General features: G+C 42.5%; 1 protein-coding gene across 1 annotated transcript in view; it reads left to right on the forward strand.

Moving 5' to 3' along the window:
- EPB41L3 (erythrocyte membrane protein band 4.1 like 3) overlaps positions 1-24,381 on the forward strand; it is a 145,541-nt gene that overhangs the window by 95,021 nt on the left and 26,139 nt on the right. Inside the window, exons 6-12 of the mRNA XM_055080499.1 lie at positions 1,285-1,360; positions 3,387-3,605; positions 3,961-4,048; positions 9,605-9,757; positions 13,851-13,948; positions 14,630-14,805; positions 22,568-22,788. Of these exons, the coding sequence (XP_054936474.1) occupies positions 1,285-1,360; positions 3,387-3,605; positions 3,961-4,048; positions 9,605-9,757; positions 13,851-13,948; positions 14,630-14,805; positions 22,568-22,788 (1,031 nt within the window). The remainder of the gene's footprint in view (positions 1-1,284; positions 1,361-3,386; positions 3,606-3,960; positions 4,049-9,604; positions 9,758-13,850; positions 13,949-14,629; positions 14,806-22,567; positions 22,789-24,381) is intronic.

Raw genomic sequence — 24,381 nt, forward strand, 5'->3', positions numbered from 1 at the left:
GGTACTTAGGATGTTGTCCCTTTCTTGTGAATGTTTGGGAAGGATTCGGGAGAGAATGGAGCTTCCAGGAGTCACTGAATGGGAGAAGGGGGTGTTTGGAAGTCTTAGGGCACTTGAAGCATGAGGGCTGGACCACGAGGTCATGAATCACAGAGCAAAAGGAAGACCACGGCTCGGAGGAAAGGCCTCCAGCACCGAAGCTGGGAGACCAGGAGGGTCCTCCAAGCCGCCGTTCAGAACGAGCAGGGCCTGGGCCCTTGGAGTGTGCTTACTGGGTGGAGGGAAGAAATGGAAACAGTTCCCGGCGAAGGAGCACCCAGGCCTCAGTAATGTACCGCATTTATTAAAAGGCCAGACGAAGAGACCAAGGTGAAAATAAGTGACAGGGGTGATCACAGAGAGAGTAAATGTCGAAAAGAAGAAAAGGTGGGTTTTATTCTCATTTACGGTGATAAACATGGTTAGGTATACACAACTAGAGAATGCATGGATGAAACGGAGCACTCAGGAAGGCTTGTAATGTCTCACGTTTACATATGGACAGTCTGGGGAGCAGGTGCCTGTGAGCTGACGTCTGGGTGACCTTCTTCCCCGCTGGAGAGGCCATAGGAGATGCCACAGGAGGAGGGGCGGCCGCGTGCAGTGAGGACCGTCCTGATCAGGGGCTGAGGAGGAGGGCTGGGTTTGGTAATGCACAGTAAATACCCCCACTGTCTCTTCCATCAGAAATTTCCCCGAGTAAGAAAAGAACTTTCCGAGTGGCCTACAGAGCAGCTCATCTCTTAATATGACAGCAAACCTTTCCCATAAAATAAAGATATCCTGAACAGTCCCTTGACATGTATTTTTATGGGATCTGACCTGTAATAACAAAGCAGAAAGAACAAAGGAAATGGGATTCTGTCTGTAATGTTGGTATGTGAGCTCTCCAGAACTTCAGAGAATAGATCCGGTCAGCCCTAGACTCATCTGATTGAGGCTTATCTGTCTCATTTACTTTTTTTCCCTCTTCCCAAGGCCTTTGTCCCTGAGAAAGGGAGGAAGTTTAGTCAATTTCCTTGCTAGTTAGAAACCCCAGTAAAGGATTTGATGGGGCAGAAGATTAGAAACTGGAGGAAGTTTCAGAGTTACCTGTGAATTTCACTGAAAGGAGACCTCCCTGTTTTCCATTGATGATTAAAAGTTGCCTGGGTGTTAGCGCCTGGAGTTAGGGCAGTTCTAGCTACCACTTATTATTATAAGTACAAAGGGACTTTATCCTGATTTTTTTTCTCCTCTCCGCAGGTGGTGCTTGGCACTTTTCATTTAATGTGAAATTTTACCCACCAGACCCTTCCCAGCTCTCTGAAGATATCACCAGGTATTTGAAAGTTGGCAGTGAAAAAGGCAGGCATGTTGGGAGTTGTACTACTCTTAAATTCTCGGGAGGAGAGCAGGCTTACATCTGGGAACCTTACAGTCATCCACACTGAAATGGCAAACAAAAGGCAACTGAATGAGAGCAAACATCCTATGAGAAGATTTGCCACATCATATCTGTTCCCAGTTGAATCTTTGGTGCTAAGCTGATACTTCCCTCTGCCTGACCCTGGTGGGGAAACACGCAGAACTGAGATGCCGTCATCCACCCCCCACAGTCAAATTCGATGGGATTCAGCCTTAAATGATATGACAATTCCTAGTGCTCCTGCTTCAAAACTTAGAGCAAAAGTGTGTCTTCGGATGCTAATGCCTTTTTATATAACCAGTCTGATACGTGGTGGCGCCACGTTTTAAAAAAGATCACACAGGCGTGCACACACACACACACACACACACACACAAATGCACATAAACGTGCACACCTAAGAGTGTACCTTCCACACCTTCTGTATACAAGGAAGATGTTTCATTTGTTTTAGAGAAAAGGCATCAAGAAAGGAATCTAACAGTCTGGCCTGGTGACTGAGCTTTGAGCATAAAGAAGAATCTCTTTATGAAGCCATTCTGGCTTTGCTGTGTGTCCTTCTAGGCCTCTTCTAATGCTTTCTACTTTGGAATCCTTGGTTTTCTCACCGTGTTTCGTAGTAAGTTTATAGCCAGTCAGAGTGATACTGTGCGGTGTGGCCTTACAACCCTTCTTGGCAGGCTTTTCAGGAAAGAGAAATTACTCAAAAAGCTCTAGTCACTTTTCTATGATGAAAACTCATTTCAGCAGACATGTTAGGAGAAGGGGAAAAACTATTTCCAGAAGATTTCTTTTATATTTTCATTAAATCAAAAAACAATTAGTAATTTCTTATCTAAAGATACTTTTTAGTAGTCGAGGGACTATTTAATTGTGGCTAATTTATGGTTAGAGAGCGTATATGTACTTTGAGTTGGAATCTAGTGCGTGATTCCTTTCCATTTGTGTCGTGTGTGTAGGGCCTGTGAAATGTGTAGAAATTTTTGTATCTGGATTACGTGGCATTTACTTACATCTTCAGCTTAAAACCGTATTTAGAGGGGACCTTAACACTTTATCATAGTCCTCAGCTTCAACAGATGAACGGTTCGTTTCTTATGTGCAAGGTACAAGGTATATTTTATTCTTATATTCGTATGCTGGGCCATGAAGACTGTTAATAAAATTCCTCAATGTTCCCACTTACCTTGGAGTCTTCTACTGTTAGTATATCTGTCACTCTTAGAAGCAGAGTAACAGGGAAGGTAAGAGTCAGCTATTAATGGAGATACTTGCATATGATATTGGCAAAATTATATGGAAAATGTTTCAGAGTCCCCCAGTTTGGAATTGTTTACTTTTAGTGATGAGACTTTAAGGTAACAATCCTTCAAAGTTAGTCTTCATCACGGTTGAATTCTAGGAAGTTATCTAAAGAAAAATATGAGACCTTGACCCAGGAGAAGGCCCCTCTCATCAGGAACGCAGGAAGTGGCAAGTAGCGTTCATGATGGCGCAGCCGTTGAGTTACCTGCAATTTGCCTTGGTCGTGCGGCAGGACCTTTCATCTGGAGAGCAAAATGAGACTTCCTTTAGGTAGTTGGGGCCTAATCATTATATTTAAGAGCACCATTTTTATATTATAATTTCCCCCACCAGAGATTTTGTTTGACTTTCAACATTATCTTAATGTTAGAGAAACAGTCTGTCGGTTTCTTTTACTCTGTGCCTCATCAGTGAATCCCTGTATTATTATGGACTTGCCTCTAGATGCCCTTAAATGTTGTATTTTGTAGCTAAGTATCTTCCCCTAGTATTCAGATCCAGATACAGATGCTAGACAACGTGTCCTAGTGGATTATCCTGCAGGGAGAGCTTGCTTGCTGCCCACTTTGTACTGGGCGGTCTCCTTTCCGGTCTCCTAACGCTGGCTTTCTGCCTGTCCTCTGGCTCCTGGAAGGTACTACCTCTGCTTGCAGCTGCGCGATGACATCGTGTCTGGCAGGCTGCCCTGCTCCTCTGTCACCCTTGCCACGTTGGGCTCGTACACCGTCCAGTCGGAACTGGGAGACTACGACCCAGATGAGTGTGGCAGTGACTACATCAGCGAGTTCCGCTTTGCGCCAAACCACACAAAAGAACTAGAAGACAAAGTCATCGAGCTGCACAAGAGCCACAGGTTAGCGGCAGGAACCCCGAGAGCGTCCGTTTAAGCTGTGCTCGCGGGGGTGGGCATCCCCTGCACCACCTGCTTCTCCCGGGACTGAAGTCAGTGCCTTAAGGGTGGGACTCAGCAGAGTGAGGTTCTGGACCTGGTACAGTTCTGGCTAGTTACACGGCTACTCGGGACGTCCTTGTGATGTTCCTGCTAAAAGCATTTTCCTGGTATTCTCCCCCCGCCTCCCCCAGAGTACAGATCTTTTGGTGCCTCTGTGGGAACTTGCAAGGGAGCTAAGTGGAAAATATTATGGCTCCACCAGGTTAAAAAAAAAACAAAAAACAGCATTGTAATACCTCTCATTTTTTCTTATCAGAGGAATGACGCCCGCAGAAGCAGAGATGCATTTCTTGGAAAATGCCAAAAAGCTCTCCATGTATGGGGTGGATTTACATCATGCCAAGGTATGCATTTTTTAAACTCCAGGCCTTCTATCTAATTTTATTTAACAGTGTCCAGGACCCAGTTGTCACAAACATTATATGCCAAGTACTGTGTGTGCCCCGTTGTGACGCCCACCAGGCACTCAGAAAATTCACGTTAAATTTTTAAAACTCTGTATAAAGTTTAGATACTGTGACAAATAATCAGTGCTTTGAAATAAGATGATTATTTTGAAGTTCAGTTAAAATTAACCAGCCAGGCTAAGATTGCCTAGTCTATCACAGTGGTTCACTTTTCCTGGGAACAGCTTTGATCCATCTTCTGAGCTGATAAAAGCTCTGTGTCCCAGAATAGCCCCGCTCTCCATCTCATCACTGTCACCTGGTTATTTTATTTATTTTTTTGCCTAACTTGTCTTTTAAAGAAAGAAAAAGAGGGAAGGGATAAGATAAGAGAGCAGAGAGAACTGGAGAAGCACTATAGTTTTGGGTTTGTTTTGAACTTTCTCAGTCACTGTGTGTAATGAAATGGATTCTGCATCCTTACCTACAGCACATTAATTGTAGTGTTCGGTCAGTTTATTTTCAGGACATTCTCTGTAATAAATAATTCTGCTAAAAAAGAGGGAAGGGATAAGATAAGAGAGCAGAGAGAACTGGAGAAGCACTATAGTTTTGGGTTTGTTTTGAACTTTCTCAGTCACTGTGTGTAATGAAATGGATTCTGCATCCTTACATACAGCACATTAATTGTAGTGTTCGGTCAGTTTATTTTCAGGACATTCTCTGTAATAAATCTGCTACAAATAAATCCTCTCTGCCTGTCCAAAAAAAAAAAGAAAAGATTGCCTAGTCGATGGGTGAATTGTTGAGGCTGTATCTTGGTTCCCGAGTCTTGCGAAGAGAGAAGTCAGGATTGGACTGGATTAAAGGTTGGGAGGATGTATCAGCAGCTTTTACTCCGTGTCACACTTCTTCCAGAATCTCTGTATTTTTCAACAGTGAGAGAGTGAACGTATGGACTGTTAGTCTATTATCTGAACAGCTGAGAATAGAAGTGCCGTGGAAGCAGAGGCAAGCTTTCCCAAAAACTTCTATCAGCAAAACATAGGAAATGTGTTAGGCTCTTAGGGATAGGTGCTTCCTATCTGGTACTTCAGCAGCCCTGAAAAAAAGATCAGTACTTGAAGTTCGGGGGCAGCTTCTTCTGATTTGGGCTGACATGATGATGTCGCTCCTGGGTGGGGATGTGGCTTTACTTCGGGTGGACAGAGTGGTCCTGATCACACAGTCCGGGGCTCACAAGAACATGCACTTAACAGGCTGCCACAGCCGAGCGAGTGTCTTAACACGGTCAAGTTTGGGGCCAAGAAATGAAGAGGGTTCCAGCCGGCTTTGTTTAGGCAAACATCTCAACAACCCTGGGGACCCCTAGGAGGGAAATCTATGATCTGTACGTTCTCTTGATGCTGCATCTGGGGACCTGACAGATTGAAAGTGAGTTTGGACAAGAAAATGGTGAGGATCAGATGAACGCAGGTCGAATTGGTTGCGTCTGTGGATCATTTTGTACATCACTCAGGGTGAGCACTTCTGAGGCCTGCCTGAAGGCCTCAACAAGAGCAAAATCTCTGAGAATTGGCTAGCGCTTACAGCAGGGATGCTGGTACCGGAGAGCCAAGCTCGTTGACATTTGTTTTTAATTACAACAGCAGGTATAGCTCTGTTTACTTGCCAGTTAATTATTACGTGTTTTCACTTACTTTGTGCTCGGATAACATAGCATTTTATGGTTTATGACAGATATAAGGTAGGATGAGGATTTAAAAAGAAAATAAGGACACGCACTAAGATTGTGTTTCTTAGAGTTTTTCCCTACGTGGCTAAAAGATAAGGAAACAAGACAAAATTGAAGGTAGCCTGGAAATTTGAGTGACTCGAAAGCTATTTTTGAGTTACATTACACACGATGACTCACTTACTGCCCAGGGGAAAATAAATAAATAAATTAAAGGTGAGGGCCTCCATTTAGGAGAAGGGCAACTCAGCATGTATCTGTGTTCCTATCAGGAAAAATGAGATCACTTAACATGGCTATAGCGACTGAATTAAAATAGATGGCTGCTTTGTCATTCAATAATGTGATTTGAAATTATGCCAATTAAAAAAGAGAGAGCGGCTTCCCTGGTGGTGCAGTGGTTGAGAGTCCGCCTGCCGATGCAGGGGACGCGGGTTCGTGCCCCGGTCCGGGAGGATCCCACATGCCGCGGAGCGGCTGGGCCCGTGGGCCATGGCCGCTGAGCCTGCGCGTCCGGAGCCTGCGCTCCCCAGCGGGAGAGGCCACGACAGTGAGAGGCCCGCGTACCGCAAAAAAAAAAAAAAAAAAAATGCAGCCTGTGATAGGATTTCATGTGAATACTAAATATAACAAATGATTTGGTTATGGACTTCATTTTCTCATGCAGATGCCCTCCATCATTTCAAGAAGGAAGTTTACTGAATTAAATTAGAGCTAATTTCCGGTTATAAGTGAGATGCTTCTCTTCTATTGATAGTATTGAAAGGCCCTGAGCTCTAGGACCTAGTTAGAAATTCCGAACTGTGATCTGGGACTCCACAGCTCTGTATGAAGAATAAATATCCATATTAGGTGAAGGTCCCTCGGTTTGGAAAACCTCTTCTAAATGCTTTGTTTTTTTTCTTAGGAAGACTGTCTCTGCTTGTTTGTCATTTAATGTCATTCTGAATAGGCTCTGTCAGAGTCATTTATTTCATATAAGATTCTGAAATGTAGTTATAAATCCATATCGGGTGTCCCGTGGACCAGGAGATAATAAAGGATGGGAAAGTTGGAACAGTGATTTTAAGTTAAGAGAATAGTACCTTCGTTTATTTTAATTAGGATAGGCTGAGGCTGTCCAGTGCTTCCTTCAATGCTCCCTGCTAAAGGGAGCATTAAATATGTTTATTGATAGGGAAACACATGTCCCCAAGAAAGACCAGGGTTATAGCTTTTGATACAGAAGGTTTATCAAGCTACCACCTCAATGCTATGGGCTGCGGCAGTAACCTTGATATCAAAAGTATCCTTTTTTTTTGGTTGCTGTGCCATGAATGAAATGGAAACGTTCATCAATTTTAAGCTCCACTTATTCCTGCCATTTTCTTTCTTCGTTTGCCTTTTCTTCCGGCAAACAAGTAGTGGCTTAACACGTGCTAGGCAGGCGCTGTGCTGACCACGTGGCCAGGTCAGCAGGATAAACAGAGGCTGCTCTCCACCAGCCTGGGTCTGGAGAAGGAAGAGGAATGGGGTTAGTGGCAGCACCGCTGCCTCCGGCTGTGCTGGCGATATTAATGCTATGGGGACCCAGAGAAGTGTGTGTGGGAGACGCCAAGGGAGATTGCATCGCAGGAGCCTCCGATCTTCCCCACAAATGGATTCCACTTTCTTGTGATTCAAAGATACTAAGGAGTGATTTAAAGTAGATAATAATGGAAGAGGTTGTAAATGCCCAGGGTGCTTCCTACACTTACGTCCTTCACCACAAAGAAAGTGACTCAAGGAGCCGTTATTCCAGCAGCCCTGCTCATGCAGACATTTCTGCTCAGGACCTGGGGGGTCGCCTGTGTGTTCCTGGGTGCAGGTCGGCTAGATCTCAGGGTCCATTGTGGGCCCCCCCCACCCCCGCCAACCGCCCTACTTCCAGCATCAGGTCATAGCTCTGTAAATTGCTCTTTCAGGTTAAAGCCCTTGATAAATGGTGGCGGAGCCTTTGAATTCCCCTCAAATCTGGTTATGTTGTAATACCTGCCGTCAAGTCCTTCCACTTCTATAGAGTGATCTCGTGTCTAGTGGAGGGATACGTTTCCAAGGAAAAATATTTCATTTTAAATCAGTTAAATTGTATGTGTAACCTCACAGTTCCCAGAGAGGGACCAAAATATTTATTTCTGATTCTGGAAATGTTTGTCTTGTGCTTTGCACTGGTGGGATTTAGGAAGTCAGTCCCTCCCACCCCCGTACAGATGAGTCAGAAGCCCCCGTTTGGATTCTTTCATGTCTCCCTCCCCGCGTTTGCTGGGGCTGCAGTGACTCAAAGCGGGACAGCCCCGCCGATGACTGTGTCTCAGACCTCAGCTTCGCCTCCATGACACCCTGCTTCCAACAACCAGTGAGACACGGGGGGTGGGGACCGCACATCACACACAGCACTGCCTCTGTCCTTTGTTCTTACCCCACTCAGGACCACCACAGATGTTCACTTTACCCTGATTTCACCGGGACACAACATTGAGGGGGCATAGACTGCTCGTGGGGTGTCTCCTGAGCTTTATATAACATCTGTGATGACCTCTGGGACCCCTCATTGCACATCCCTAGGAGATGACCCAAAGATGGACTGTGCAAGCTGCAAAAGCAAGTTGCAAATATAGCATGATCCCACTTTTGTTTTAAAAGAAATCTATACGCATATATTAAATGCATCTGTATTTATGTATGTGAGCCAAGTGGTTAAGTGAGCACGACTGGGTGGTGAGTGTGTGTTGGGGTCCTGTTGGGGAGTACGCTCGTACTGTAAAAAGACTATTTTATATTCGAATTTTACTCTGACAGTAATGGTATATAAAAAGAGAATCAAGGGCTTCCCTGGTGGAGCAGTGGTGAAGAATCCGCCTGCCGATGCAGGGGACACGGGTTTGAGCCCTGGTCCGGGAAGATCCCACATGCCGCGGAGCGGCTGGGCCCGTGAGCCACAACTACTGAGCCTGCGCTCTAGAGCCCACGAGCCACAACTACTGAAGCCTGCGTGCCTAGAGCCCGTGCTCCACAACAAGAGAAGCCACCACAATGAGAAGCCCGCACACCACATCGAAGAGTAGCCCCCGCTCGCTCCAACTAGAGAAAGCCCACGCGCAGCAACGAAGACCCAACACAACCAATAATTAAATAAATAATAAAAATTAAATTAAAAAAAAAAAGAGAGAGAGAGAATCAAGACTTTTTAAAGGAACAAACCCCAAAACACTCATCGGAAAGGATGGGGGTCTCTCTGTTAGTGTACATATTAGTTAAAAGTCCTGCCCCTGGAAGCAGGCTGCCCATATTCAACTGGGATGGACATTGAACCTTTCTGTGCCTCAGTTTTCTTGCCTGTAAAGTGGGAATAATAATAGCAGCTATCTCAGAATTATCCTAGTGAAGATTAACAATGTATGTAAAGTGGTCAGAGCCGTGCCTGGCACTCAGTAATACGAACTGAGGCTCTGATCGTTACTGTTGCTAACACACCTTCACCTGGGTGACCTTCTCTGTGTGCAGTGTTGACATGCTGTGTAAGTCCAAGATACCTGGGTGAACAGAGTTTACACTAACAAATCTCCATGGTGATACATATCTTCATCAAAAGGCTATTATTTAGTGGTAATATTTTTTAAAGTGCTACAGTACTTTTCATATTTAGATTAGAGCTGCAGGTAGTTAATTACAGGTGCTGACCTGGAGGCTTAAATAGTGTACCCACCATAAATGGAAATAGGTGAGATGCTCATCCATCGTTTCTTGCTGCCATTTTCCAGGATTCTGAAGGAGTTGAAATCATGTTAGGAGTGTGTGCAAGTGGCTTGTTGATATATCGTGACCGACTACGCATCAACAGGTTTGCCTGGCCAAAGGTTCTAAAGATTTCATACAAACGGAGCACCTTTTACATTAAGATCCGGCCGGGAGAGGTAAGTAGACCCCAATTTGCATGTACGTTGGAAAGAAAGTTACCAAAGAGCAAACAAAAATTTAAATTACCCGTTCACACGTTCTGAACATGACAGGACATAATGAGTTATAGCTAAACGCCTAAGAGAACTTATTGTAGGTTTGTCCAGTAAACAGTAATAAATAAGATATTCTCCTCTTTTTTATTGTGTTGTTCTAGTTTTTCCCCACTGCACACGTTAATCGAAAGGCTTTTCTTTTTACATATGTCAGTGGAAAATCAAGATTCATGAATAATGTTTTGTATTTTTCAAGCTGCGGTATAAAAGAAACTCTTAGTTGCTAAACCTCTTTGTGAATAAAGAATAGATTTCTTCCCATTGGTCCTGTTGATCCGTCTCCGTGTCCCCTCTCTTGTCCTCCAAATCTGATAGTACCCTAAAGGGAATAGCCTAGAGGTAACATCATCAAAGTATAAGAAAAATTAGAACAAGTGACACCGGGTATAAATTATGCAAGTTCTGTAGCCTAATGTATTTCTCCCCTTTGTTTTTCAATCAGAGAGGCTCATGAAAGAATCAAAATTGTTAATTAATCCTTGCTCCTTAGGCAGAAGCATCCATCCATGGTCAACTTATGTCCTCCTTAGTGGTTTGACATAATATATAGTAAATACCTGCTGTTTTCTCATAATAGATAATAAAAATGTCCAAGTTCTAATTAGTATAGTTAATATAATGGAGGCAGTTGAAGCTCTAAGACTGCAGCTCATTTAGTTTCTGAACATTTTCTGGTACAATATAGAATTATCTCCTGTCTTCAAAATTAACCTCACCACTGGTGGAAAACACAATTTAAAAATCACTGTATGCAATATAATGTACAGCATGGTGACTGTAGTTCATGACACTGTATTGTGTATTTGAAGTCGCTAAGAGAGTAGATCTTAAAATTTCTCGTCATAAGAAAAAAAATTTGTAACTTTGCGTGGTAATAGATATTAACTAGCCTCATTGTGGTGGTCATTTCACAAAATATACAAATATCAAAGCATTATGTTGTACATCCGAAACTAATATAATGCTATATGTCAGTTATATCTCAGTACAAAAAAAGTTTAAAGAATAAGACTATAAAGCAAGCAATCGTGTTTAACGTAAATATAAAATCAAACTTGTCTATGAAGATTGAAATAATCTACGAGCTTTTCATATAAATATCTGAAATTAAAGTCATTTTTTAATATTTCCTAAAGATTGCATGTTAAACTTATAACCAAGATACGTTTGATTTATGAAACATTAAGTGAGCATCTATATATTGTCAAGCACTGTGTTGGGCATTGAGAATAGAAAGATAAATACGACCTTGTTCCTCTCCTATAGGGAGTTTCTGTTTAGCAGAGAAGCCTCACACACTTGCAATTACAGCATCACGATGCAAGTGTGATAATATTCCTTAGACGTGAAATGAGCGTAGGTGTTGTGAGGGGCCAGAAGGGGAAGTTGGAGCAGTGCATCATGAGACCATAGTGAGCCATGGGAACTTTAAACTGGGATGTGACATACTCGATGGATATTTTGGGATGAAATTCAGCAACTTAGTAATGTGATGTGAAAGGACCTAAACTAGGGCAGAGGCTGTGGGAATAGAATGGAAGAAGCACATTTGAGAGAGAGGTTTCAGAGGCAGAACCAGTAGGTCCTGGAGACAGGATGGGGGAAGGATCAAAAGAGGAAAGCAGAGAGTCCAGGATAATCAGGGGGTTTTTGGTTTGCATGAGCGAAGTCAATGGTGATGATATTACTAGAGAGAAAAAGGGAGAATTTCAGAAAAAAAGATTGAAATTCCTTTTGGGACAGATTTTGGCGGGGGGTGGTGATCCTTGCAGAGTAAGAAATATAAGATTTAAACCAGTGTCATCAGCTGTATAATACATTTTATTCAAAGCCTTAGGCCTGGAAGAAATTACCAAGAACAAGGAAGTTAGAGGGGGAAAAAACCCTAAAACAAAAACTCTGGATAATATCACTTTTTGAGGGAGGGGTAGGCAGAAAAGGACCAGAGGCAGATGAGGAAAAACAGCCAGAGAAGAGAAGAAGGGCCAGAAACAGTCATGGACGATAAATAAGGAAGATGAGATTCAGGGAACCTGGTTCACCAGCAGTGCCAGATGGGACAGAGGAGGTGCTCGGATGAGAACTAAGGAAAGTGTCTTGAACCTGACAATCAGGTCTTGTCGCGGCAGTAAGCGTTCAGGAAAGAGTGAGAGCCCCCGGCGGGTAGCAGCGGCTTTCCTTCCTGACACTTAGCAGTGATTCTGGTTCCGCAGAAACACGCTCAGAGATAGTCGTTTTCCCCCCCTTTTTTACAACCATATTCATAGGCTGAGAAGAATGAGTGAGAAGGAATTACGGGTGGCACGAAGGCTCTGAAGCAGCTGGAAGAAGTGGATACAGAGCACAGAGAGAGAGAGAGAGAGAGAGAAACGTTCAGAAAGTGCTGGGATCTCTCTCATCCTTGTGCTGAGCAGGACAGAGCAGTAAGAGAATCTTCCCAGCTTCCCACTTCTTCCGGGAAGAGCTAGCTGACTCTTCTGGAAAACCCCTGGCCTTAGCATGGCGTGTCGTCCATGTGAGATGCAGGATGAATAAATGGAGGATGGTTTAGTCAAGGTCCCTTCCTCTGGCTTGTCGGTTGACTGGGTCCATTGGACGGGGGTGTGTTTCATGACCGTCCCTGGACAGGAACGTCAGAGAAAGGGAGAAAATGGGGACGGCAACTGCATTTAGAGCCACCCGTGATGTATTTCCCCTTCTCCTCCTGGCCAGTCCCACTCAATGAACAAGAAACAGAGGTCCAGGATAGCTAAAGTTCACATACCTCGCACAGGACCCCTCCCCTTGGTTCTTTGCCACATAAATTACTTTTGCTATCGATTATACCAGTAGTCTGGGGGGTTTGAGCTCTTTTGGGAAGCCTTTTACTGTTTAAGATGATTGCCCTCTGGTGGCCTGATGTATCCTGTCTTCAGAAAATTAAAAAAATTTATTGAGTATCTGCCATAGTAGTATTAAAATATATTACTCAGGAAGTTAGCTATCTCACCCTGAAAAAGCAAATGGCTGATGGAGTATCATCTGAACTCTACATGCTGAAAAATAGGAAAATGTGTTCTCCCAATCCCTGACCTTATACAGTCGGTCCTCCTTATCCCAGGGTTCTGCATCTGTGGATGCAACCAACTATGGATTGAAAATATTTGGGAAAAAAATTCTAGAGAGTACCAAAAAGCAAAACTTGAATTTTCTGCATGCAGGCAACTATTTCCGTAGCATTCACATTGTATTTCAACTATTGACCTAGCATTTACATTGTGTTAGTAGGCATTATAAGTAATCTAGAGATGATTTAAAGTATATGGGAGGGTTGCATAAGTTATATGCATATATAGTATGCTATTTTATGTAAGGGATTTGAGCATTCATAGATTTTGGTATCCACAGGGGCCCTGGAATCAATCCCCTTTGGATACTGAGGGACGACTGTATAATATTGAGAGATGTTAGCATTTAACATGATAATCCATATTAGAATGCACAAATAGAATCAGCAGTATCTGATACCAAGTCATCAAATACCTAGGATATGTGCGTATTTCCAGACCAGATACAAGGAGAAAGTGTCATCCTGAGAATGCTGTAGACTGTAAATATTTTATTCGTTTCTGTGCGTTCCAGCTGAAGTCATGATGTCAGAGAGAAACTATGAAGATTAGGCTTAAAAATCAGATCAGGACAAATTGGTCTCCGGAAGGAATACAGATATTCTTCGTTTTTTGCATTTAGTTTTCATAAGATTCATGCTTGTACGTGAAACATTTACTACATGCATAATGTGGTTATCTGTACCTGCAGCATTTTAAGGAGATAGATATGAGATTTTTTTTTTTTAATGAGTGAACGTGTATAGCATGAAATCTCTGTAGAGCAATTGATGTAGGGAGTTAAGAAAAAATTTGTGGGTAGTATTTTGACTTTGTATATTATTTGCTTTCATGTTATTTATGATTCCAAACTTCACTCTACTCTTCAATATGTCTTTTAAATTTAGTTTGAACAATTTGAAAGCACCATCGGGTTTAAGCTGCCCAACCATAGAGCGGCCAAGCGTTTATGGAAAGTGTGTGTAGAACACCATACATTTTTCAGGTGGGTAGAGATCATTTTGGTTTTTCCTAAGGAAGAATTAGAATGACTGGAATCACCTACACTGAAAAAAGGTTGTTAGAAAGAAGAATGTGACCACAAGATACTTTCTATTCCTTCAAGTTTGTTGCCGCCAGATTTCTTGATAAATCCTAAAGGAACCTCTGACTAAATTTGAAGGATTTTCCTTAATTTGTCGGATACTTATCTGTCTCATCTCCCCTTCATTATCTTTAGTGGTTTTTCATTATTTTTCTAGAACATCCACTTCAGATGTCCAATCCATTCCTTACTCTTTCAGTAGCTTTTCAATACCATGCACCCCTTTGCCCACATACAGTAAGTACTAAAGCCCCCAGATTTGTGTCTACAAAGTAATAAACTATCACTCTTCTTCACTAACATCACCTACGTAATTGCTCTCTGGGTTTGTAGAACCACAGACTCTCCAGTTCCATAGGATGTTCAAATTCGTCTAGTCCAACTCCACCCCTGTTTTGCTTCTAGCCTCTCTACAACATCCCTAGTTGATATACACTGTGTGAAGTGATTTTTTTTCCTTATAAAATCAGGGTTCAACCTTGAGTACACAAAGCACTTTACCTTTCAGAGCAGAGTAATAAGTTAGCATTCTTAGTATGTGGCTTAATAGTCTGGCTGATGTTTTTCCTTTAATATCTCCAGACTGTTGTTACCAGAAGCACCTCCAAAGAAGTTCCTTACCTTGGGTTCCAAGTTTCGTTACAGTGGCAGAACACAAGCCCAAACCAGAAGAGCTAGTGCATTGATAGACCGCCCAGCCCCTTACTTCGAACGTTCGTCCAGCAAACGTTATACCATGTCTCGCAGCTTGGATGGAGGTAGGCACTGCTCCCCTTAATGATCGCTAGTGGCTACCGAGCAGCGTGAAACCATCGTGAGCCTTTGATGGACGTAGGTGCTCTGGGATGGCATGAAAGGAAGAGCACTTGTTGGTCTTCGGCTGAGTGGCAAATTTTAACCAACCCCCCAAAAAAGGTGCCTGTGTGAGTCTAATGTCTGTTCTTGGTGGGTTTGTATAAAATCACACAAAAGAATGGTACTTGGGGAATGAAGTAGCTTTCATAAGCTGGCACCCTGAATTTGGAGAAGGGTGGCTCTCATTCTAAATATAGTAATCACATACTTACAAGTAATTTGTTTCTTTTTTCAGCAGATGGTAAATGATTATCAGGTTTGTTTTAGATGATTTGTTTCCGAAAGAAAACTGTGCATTAGATTTATCTCTGTTTTCTTTAAAAATGTTATGAGTAAAACGTGACTTTTATCAGTCAGTGAATAATAGCTGATAGAAAGGATGACATTCAAATAACAGAGCAAAGGGCTCTAAGGAAAGTGTCCTGGTTAATATTAATTACTACACCAGATGGACTGGGAGAGTGTTGCTGTGTAAATATTCTCTACTGTTAAGTCAGATGTGTGAGTACCACAGGGAGAGAGTCACTGGGTCACTTAAGTAGCATTTTTAAGGCATAATAAAGAGTTTTTAGCAGGCTTTTGTTTTGTGGAGCAGTTTTCTGTGGCTGTCCAGAGTTACATGCAGTTGTGCTTTCTACTCCGAGACATGGCAGCTGTAGGAAAGTCGGAACCTCTATATCCATAGATGTGAAACCCACAGACACCCGAGGGCCAAGTGTATTCATTGTACTACGTACACCCTTTTGTGTAAGGGACTTGAGCATCCGTGGATTTGGGTTATCCACGGGAGCCCTAGAACCATTCCCCCCAGATACCAGGGCACGACTGTGGCCAGACCTCTGCCTCCTAATCCAGAGCACCTTGGGGGTGAGATGTTTTATAGGAGACTTATCCTGGGCACATAAAAAGAGAAGTTTCTGGCACGTGTATACAATTTTAATAATAAGCAAAAGCATAAATAGAAACAAATAAAAGTTACAGGTGCCTCTGGTATCACCTGCATGAAATCTCTGTAGAGCAATTGATGTAGGGAGTTAAGAAAAAATTTGTGGGTAGTATTTTGACTTTGTATATTATTTGCTTTCATGTTATTTATGATTCCAAACTTCACTCTACTCTTCAATATGTCTTTTAAATTTAGTTTGAACAATTTGAAAGCACCATCGGGTTTAAGCTGCCCAACCATAGAGCGGCCAAGCGTTTATGGAAAGTGTGTGTAGAACACCATACATTTTTCAGGTGGGTAGAGATCATTTTGGTTTTTCCTAAGGAAGAATTAGAATGACTGGAATCACCTACACTGAAAAAAGGTTGTTAGAAAGAAGAATGTGACCACAAGATACTTTCTATTCCTTCAAGTTTGTTGCCGCCAGATTTCTTGATAAATCCTAAAGGAACCTCTGACTAAATTTGAAGGATTTTCCTTAATTTGTCGGATACTTATCTGTCTCATCTCCCCTTCATTATCTTTAGTGGTTTTTCATTATTTTTCTAGAACATCCACTTCAGATGTCCAATCCATTCCTTACTCTTTCAGTAGCTTTTCAATACCATGCACCCCTTTGCCCACATACAGTAAGTACTAAAGCCCCCAGATTTGTGTCTACAAAGTAATAAACTATCACTCTTCTTCACTAACATCACCTACGTAATTGCTCTCTGGGTTTGTAGAACCACAGACTCTCCAGTTCCATAGGATGTTCAAATTCGTCTAGTCCAACTCCACCCCTGTTTTGCTTCTAGCCTCTCTACAACATCCCTAGTTGATATACACTGTGTGAAGTGATTTTTTTTCCTTATAAAATCAGGGTTCAACCTTGAGTACACAAAGCACTTTACCTTTCAGAGCAGAGTAATAAGTTAGCATTCTTAGTATGTGGCTTAATAGTCTGGCTGATGTTTTTCCTTTAATATCTCCAGACTGTTGTTACCAGAAGCACCTCCAAAGAAGTTCCTTACCTTGGGTTCCAAGTTTCGTTACAGTGGCAGAACACAAGCCCAAACCAGAAGAGCTAGTGCATTGATAGACCGCCCAGCCCCTTACTTCGAACGTTCGTCCAGCAAACGTTATACCATGTCTCGCAGCTTGGATGGAGGTAGGCACTGCTCCCCTTAATGATCGCTAGTGGCTACCGAGCAGCGTGAAACCATCGTGAGCCTTTGATGGACGTAGGTGCTCTGGGATGGCATGAAAGGAAGAGCACTTGTTGGTCTTCGGCTGAGTGGCAAATTTTAACCAACCCCCCAAAAAAGGTGCCTGTGTGAGTCTAATGTCTGTTCTTGGTGGGTTTGTATAAAATCACACAAAAGAATGGTACTTGGGGAATGAAGTAGCTTTCATAAGCTTGCACCCTGAATTTGGAGAAGGGTGGCTCTCATTCTAAATATAGTAATCACATACTTACAAGTAATTTGTTTCTTTTTTCAGCAGATGGTAAATGATTATCAGGTTTGTTTTAGATGATTTGTTTCCGAAAGAAAACTGTGCATTAGATTTATCTCTGTTTTCTTTAAAAATGTTATGAGTAAAACGTGACTTTTATCAGTCAGTGAATAATAGCTGATAGAAAGGATGACATTCAAATAACAGAGCAAAGGGCTCTAAGGAAAGTGTCCTGGTTAATATTAATTACTACACCAGATGGACTGGGAGAGTGTTGCTGTGTAAATATTCTCTACTGTTAAGTCAGATGTGTGAGTACCACAGGGAGAGAGTCACTGGGTCACTTAAGTAGCATTTTTAAGGCATAATAAAGAGTTTTTAGCAGGCTTTTGTTTTGTGGAGCAGTTTTCTGTGGCTGTCCAGAGTTACATGCAGTTGTGCTTTCTACTCCGAGACATGGCAGCTGTAGGAAAGTCGGAACCTCTATATCCATAGATGTGAAACCCACAGACACCCGAGGGCCAAGTGTATTCATTGTACTACGTACACCCTTTTGTGTAAGGGACTTGAGCATCCGTGGATTTGGGTTATCCACGGGAGCCCTAGAACCATTCCCCCCAGATACCAGGGCACGACTGTGGCCAGACCTCTGCCTCCTAATCCAGAGCACCTTGGGGGTGAGATGTTTTATAGGAGACTTATCCTGGGCACATAAAAAGAGAAGTTTCTGGCACGTGTATACAATTTTAATAATAAGCAAAAGCATAAATAGAAACAAAAGTTACAGGTGCCTCTGGTATCACCTCCCTCCTGACCTTGTTTGCCGCCCACTCACCATGGAGTCTCAGTTCTTCCTTCCATTTCGCAAAACCCACCTGTGGCTTGTAGGGCAGCGAACTCCCTGGATCCCCTGATTTAGAAGACTTTACTGTCCCAAAGGGATACTTAGAGGAAGTAAAAATTGTGTTATTAGTGCTGTATCGTTGTTATACATTATATTAGTGAAGTGGGAAGAATGCTCACCTAGCGTAGGTAAGTTCAGACCGATGTCCAGACCGTCAGTCTGTACAGCGGTGGGTGGATGACGTGCTGTCTGCAGGTCCCACCCATCTTTAGCCGTCATCTGTAAGGTGGGATCAAGGCCACCTCTGACAGGTTGTTGCGAAGAGTGAATAAGACGTAGGCGAAAGCAGTCTTGTTACAGATGTAATCATAATGATCTCAGTAGGTATACTGATAATCATTCTTTAGGCTTTTGTGAGCTGGCCTAGGAAGTCAGTCTTACCATGCTCTACCTTCTATAACAATGTCCCGTTTTTAGAATCTCTGAGAGCCAAGCTTTTGGGAAAAACTGTTCATTAGGACCGTTTCTAAAGGAACCTCTGACTAAATTTGAAGGATTTTCCTTAATTTGTCGGATACTTATCTGTCTCATCTCCCCTTCATTATCTTTAGTGGTTTTTCATTATTTTTCTAGAACATCCACTTCAGATGTCCAATCCATTCCTTACTCTTTCAGTAGCTTTTCAATACCATGCACCCCTTTGCCCACATACAGTAAGTACTAAAGCCCCCAGATTTGTGTCTACAAAGTAATAAACTATCACTCTTCTTCACTAACATCACCTACGTAATTGCTCTCTGGGTTTGTAGAACCACAGACTCTCCAGTTCCATAGGATGTTCAAATTCGTCTAGTCCAACTCCACCCCTGTTTTGCTTCTAGCCTCTCTACAACATCCCTAGTTGATATACACTGTGTGAAGTGATTTTTTTTCCTTATAAAATCAGGGTTCAACCTTGAGTACACAAAGCACTTTACCTTTCAGAGCAGAGTAATAAGTTAGCATTCTTAGTATGTGGCTTAATAGTCTGGCTGATGTTTTTCCTTTAATATCTCCAGACTGTTGTTACCAGAAGCACCTCCAAAGAAGTTCCTTACCTTGGGTTCCAAGTTTCGTTACAGTGGCAGAACACAAGCCCAAACCAGAAGAGCTAGTGCATTGATAGACCGCCCAGCCCCTTACTTCGAACGTTCGTCCAGCAAACGTTATACCATGTCTCGCAGCTTGGATGGAGGTAGGCACTGCTCCCCTTAATGATCGCTAGTGGCTACCGAGCAGCGTGAAACCATCGTGAGCCTTTGATGGACGTAGGTGCTCTGGGATGGCATGAAAGGAAGAGCACTTGTTGGTCTTCGGCTGAGTGGCAAATTTTAACCAACCCCCCAAAAAAGGTGCCTGTGTGAGTCTAATGTCTGTTCTTGGTGGGTTTGTATAAAATCACACAAAAGAATGGTACTTGGGGAATGAAGTAGCTTTCATAAGCTTGCACCCTGAATTTGGAGAAGGGTGGCTCTCATTCTAAATATAGTAATCACATACTTACAAGTAATTTGTTTCTTTTTTCAGCAGATGGTAAATGATTATCAGGTTTGTTTTAGATGATTTGTTTCCGAAAGAAAACTGTGCATTAGATTTATCTCTGTTTTCTTTAAAAATGTTATGAGTAAAACGTGACTTTTATCAGTCAGTGAATAATAGCTGATAGAAAGGATGACATTCAAATAACAGAGCAAAGGGCTCTAAGGAAAGTGTCCTGGTTAATATTAATTACTACACCAGATGGACTGGGAGAGTGTTGCTGTGTAAATATTCTCTACTGTTAAGTCAGATGTGTGAGTACCACAGGGAGAGAGTCACTGGGTCACTTAAGTAGCATTTTTAAGGCATAATAAAGAGTTTTTAGCAGGCTTTTGTTTTGTGGAGCAGTTTTCTGTGGCTGTCCAGAGTTACATGCAGTTGTGCTTTCTACTCCGAGACATGGCAGCTGTAGGAAAGTCGGAACCTCTATATCCATAGATGTGAAACCCACAGACACCCGAGGGCCAAGTGTATTCATTGTACTACGTACACCCTTTTGTGTAAGGGACTTGAGCATCCGTGGATTTGGGTTATCCACGGGAGCCCTAGAACCATTCCCCCCAGATACCAGGGCACGACTGTGGCCAGACCTCTGCCTCCTAATCCAGAGCACCTTGGGGGTGAGATGTTTTATAGGAGACTTATCCTGGGCACATAAAAAGAGAAGTTTCTGGCACGTGTATACAATTTTAATAATAAGCAAAAGCATAAATAGAAACAAAAGTTACAGGTGCCTCTGGTATCACCTCCCTCCTGACCTTGTTTGCCGCCCACTCACCATGGAGTCTCAGTTCTTCCTTCCATTTCGCAAAACCCACCTGTGGCTTGTAGGGCAGCGAACTCCCTGGATCCCCTGATTTAGAAGACTTTACTGTCCCAAAGGGATACTTAGAGGAAGTAAAAATTGTGTTATTAGTGCTGTATCGTTGTTATACATTATATTAGTGAAGTGGGAAGAATGCTCACCTAGCGTAGGTAAGTTCAGACCGATGTCCAGACCGTCAGTCTGTACAGCGGTGGGTGGATGACGTGCTGTCTGCAGGTCCCACCCATCTTTAGCCGTCATCTGTAAGGTGGGATCAAGGCCACCTCTGACAGGTTGTTGCGAAGAGTGAATAAGACGTAGGCGAAAGCAGTCTTGTTACAGATGTAATCATAATGATCTCAGTAGGTATACTGATAATCATTCTTTAGGCTTTTGTGAGCTGGCCTAGGAAGTCAGTCTTACCATGCTCTACCTTCTATAACAATGTCCCGTTTTTAGAATCTCTGAGAGCCAAGCTTTTGGGAAAAACTGTTCATTAGGACCGTTTTGAGTCAGATTAAGATACTGAAAAATTCACATTGACAATGGCACTTTGTCTTTTGGTGGCGCCTCATCTCCTCTTCCTTGAAGAGTCTGTGTAAACTAGTGTGTGTTCTCTAAGTCAGTGTTGGAGGAACTTGTGTAGAATCACAGCTTTTTTCCCCGAATGTCATCCACTCTGTCCTGCGATGTGAACCCAAGGGGACACAGTTGTGAATGTTGTTTTCCTTGTGACCTTCTGTGTGATAATGATTGCTGAGAAGACAGAAGACAATTGTGAAATCAATGTACTAACTCCACGCTGTCTCTTTCTCCCTGCCCAAAAGTGATGTTAGTATGTGTTGTCTCTGACTCTTTGGGGTCCTGCCAATTCTCGTATGTTTTCTGTGCTGCTGCTCGGGGGGCCATGGCTGCATGTTGGAATAGAAACTGCTTTTTGCAAGGTTGCATCTTCTATTAGAACAGACTAACAAGCCTTTTAGGAAACTGTGTCTCATCTGAGCTTTTTCATCATCAGTAAGAGATGTAAAATATCTTAGTGAAGGTATTTTAGTAAAATGGTTTACTATTCAAAGGATTTCAGAGTTTTTTCTTACATTTATGTTTTAAACTTCCTAAAATATGAAAGCAGATTAAATTTTGCCTATGATTTGAAAAGCAGCCTTTCTAAATTTCAGTAAATTTTATGGTACCTAAAACCTAAAAGAATGAGTACCAAATTTCAAAAAGCTAACTAAATTAAGCATCTCTTTCACTAAGACATTTCAGCTGGGACGAAAGCCTGGGTGTTATCTCTTATGTTTGCGTGCTTTGCACTTGCATGAATTTCATTAGCAACGTTTGTCTTGTTTTCCCAAAATACTAGAGATGAATGAATGTATGCATATCGTGGTAGTCTTTTTAAAGCACAGTAGAAATTAAAACATTTCTGCACTTCAGTTGAACAGAGTTACCATCTGAATTCTATAATCTCTGCCCAGATGGTTACTTTTCATTATTACTTATGTAGCTTTTATATTGTAGAAGTGATAGACTTTCCAAGCACTAATAGTAGTAGTAATAGTAATAATAATAAAAAAACATTTCAGTGCTCCTTAATGAGTGGCACTTCCAAAGCTCTGTTTAAAGTCAAGTTCACTAGGGCAGTGGTCTGTCTACTGTTAGTTGTGGAACTGGCCCCAAGTGTCTGGTGCTAGTGCCCCGCCAGTTACTCTGTGGGTAACAGCCTCGGTGGCCACTCAGCCCCCCATCCTTCCACTCACCTCCACCCTCACACACGTCCTCACCAGAGAGCCTGAGAGTGGATGGAAATTATTCTGGTGGCTTTGAGAGATGAGCATTGAAATCACGCTTAAACGCAGTTATGGGTGACATAGAAAGATGAATCTGTGGCGTTGCTTAGATGAGAGTACCTGCAGGGCTGACCTGTCTTTTGAGGAGAAACCTGGTATTTTATGGGGGTATCTTTTCTGTAATGGGAGCAATCGGTGGCGTCCGTCTGTCTTCTGACTTAACTATTTTGGTCTTTATTTCTCCAATTGTATTTGCTTTTAGCATCAGTGAATGAAAACCATGAAATATACATGAAGGATTCTGTGTCTGCTGCAGAGGTTGGTACTGGCCAGTACATAACAACAAAGGGCATCTCTCAGACCAACTTGATCACCACTGTGACTCCGGAGAAAAAGGCAGAGGAGGAGCGGGACGAGGAAGAGGACAGACGGCAAAAGGCCAAGGAAGCCACACCAGTCGCTGCCGTACGGCCCAAGGGAAAGGTACATCTCCCCGCTGTCTCCCCGACCTGTGCACTCTCTAAAGAACTCCTGAATAAGACTGAGGACGTAAGCCAGGAATGTGAATTAGACTTAGGCTAATTCGTATCTCAGCATTAGTCACCTTCATGTTGTCAATTATTAAATTAGTATGTCCTCTGTCAACACTTTTCCTCTGCAAAAGCCCTTTCTAACTTTCGGGAAATTCTTATTGAACAACTGAGGTGCTACATGAGACTTTCAACAGCTGTCCTGTCTGTAGATCTTAAAAATAACGTTTGGTAGTGACTTACACTTTTCTGTTTGGGCTCACAATTCAGAACTGTCACTAAAGCTGTTTTCTTTGTTTCTGGCCCCATCCTCCTACCCAGGGCTGTGTATTTGTCTAGATCTTTGCCCTTCTTCTGACTGCAGGTAGCTGAGTGACCACAGCCTGCATACTTATACACTGTTTCCAGTGTTTCTCTCTCTCAGTCTTATCATCTTAACCTAATCATCAAAGTAGCCAGTGGATGTGTTTTGGAAAAGGGATGTTAAGGCCGAAGTTTGCAAGGGAAGACAGGAGGGCGAACTTGGCAGTAATTTCTTCAGGGTGTTTTATTCACTGAACTTGGTCACTTCATTTCATCCAAAAGTCAATTTATTTTTAAATATTATGTTTATTTCTGGAGGTCCATCACTATAAAGCAACTTTTCAGGAAAATGAAAGTCAGAAAACATGTAGACAATCTGCTTCTGGTTTGGGGTTTTGTATGTCACAGAGCAGCTCCCTAAAAGTCAAAGAACACACCGGGAGGTTTATACATAATAATAATGGAAAAACAAGAGTGGGTCTTGGAATGTACAGAGTACAGAGTGAAAGGAAACAGCAGAATAAAAATGCCATATAACTTAGAGGTTATGCTAAAACTTAGGTAAATTTGATTCAGAAGTGCTCTTTTGCACATGGGCTCTTCAGATGCAGAGTACAGGGCAGAGAATCAGCTGGGACTCTAGAAAAATGCTCCTTTGGATAAGAATTTAACAGTGACCTCTAAATGGGCAGATTGGCAAACGTATCATCATTCTGTTTATGTTAGACTATCCCAATGACCCAATCCATCATCCCTTTTTAGAGTAAGATTATTTATTTGCCAAACACAAAAATAAAAACAGGATAGGACAAATGGAAGGATATTTGGATCACTTTTGCTGTTAAATGCGCTTTGTTCTGAATTTTGTTTTTACACTCTTTTCGGTTAAGGTGGGTTCTAACTAGGTCACGATCAGAAGATGATATACTTGAAAAGCCCATGTGTCCCATGAGTTCTGGAAGTGGCCCAGGCCAGCACTCCATTCTGAGAGATGTGTAAATATGATTAAGTGCCCCGTAAAAGTAAATGACTTGTCGTTTGCCCCCAAAACGATCCAGTCCCACTTCGTTTGATTTTAAAAGATCAGCGATTTGTTTACATGAGATGGATCCCTAAGCCAGCATCACTTGGTGCCATCTATGCCATGGGAGACTAGAAAGACCAAGAAGACTGTTCTCTTAGAGGCGGAGCCTCCGGGAAGCAGCACTGTGACCCTGATGCCTTCTGAGAGTCCATGGCCGAG

Source organism: Physeter macrocephalus, chromosome 19, assembly GCF_002837175.3.
Source record: "Physeter macrocephalus isolate SW-GA chromosome 19, ASM283717v5, whole genome shotgun sequence".
Classification (NCBI taxonomy): Eukaryota; Metazoa; Chordata; class Mammalia; order Artiodactyla; family Physeteridae; genus Physeter; species Physeter macrocephalus.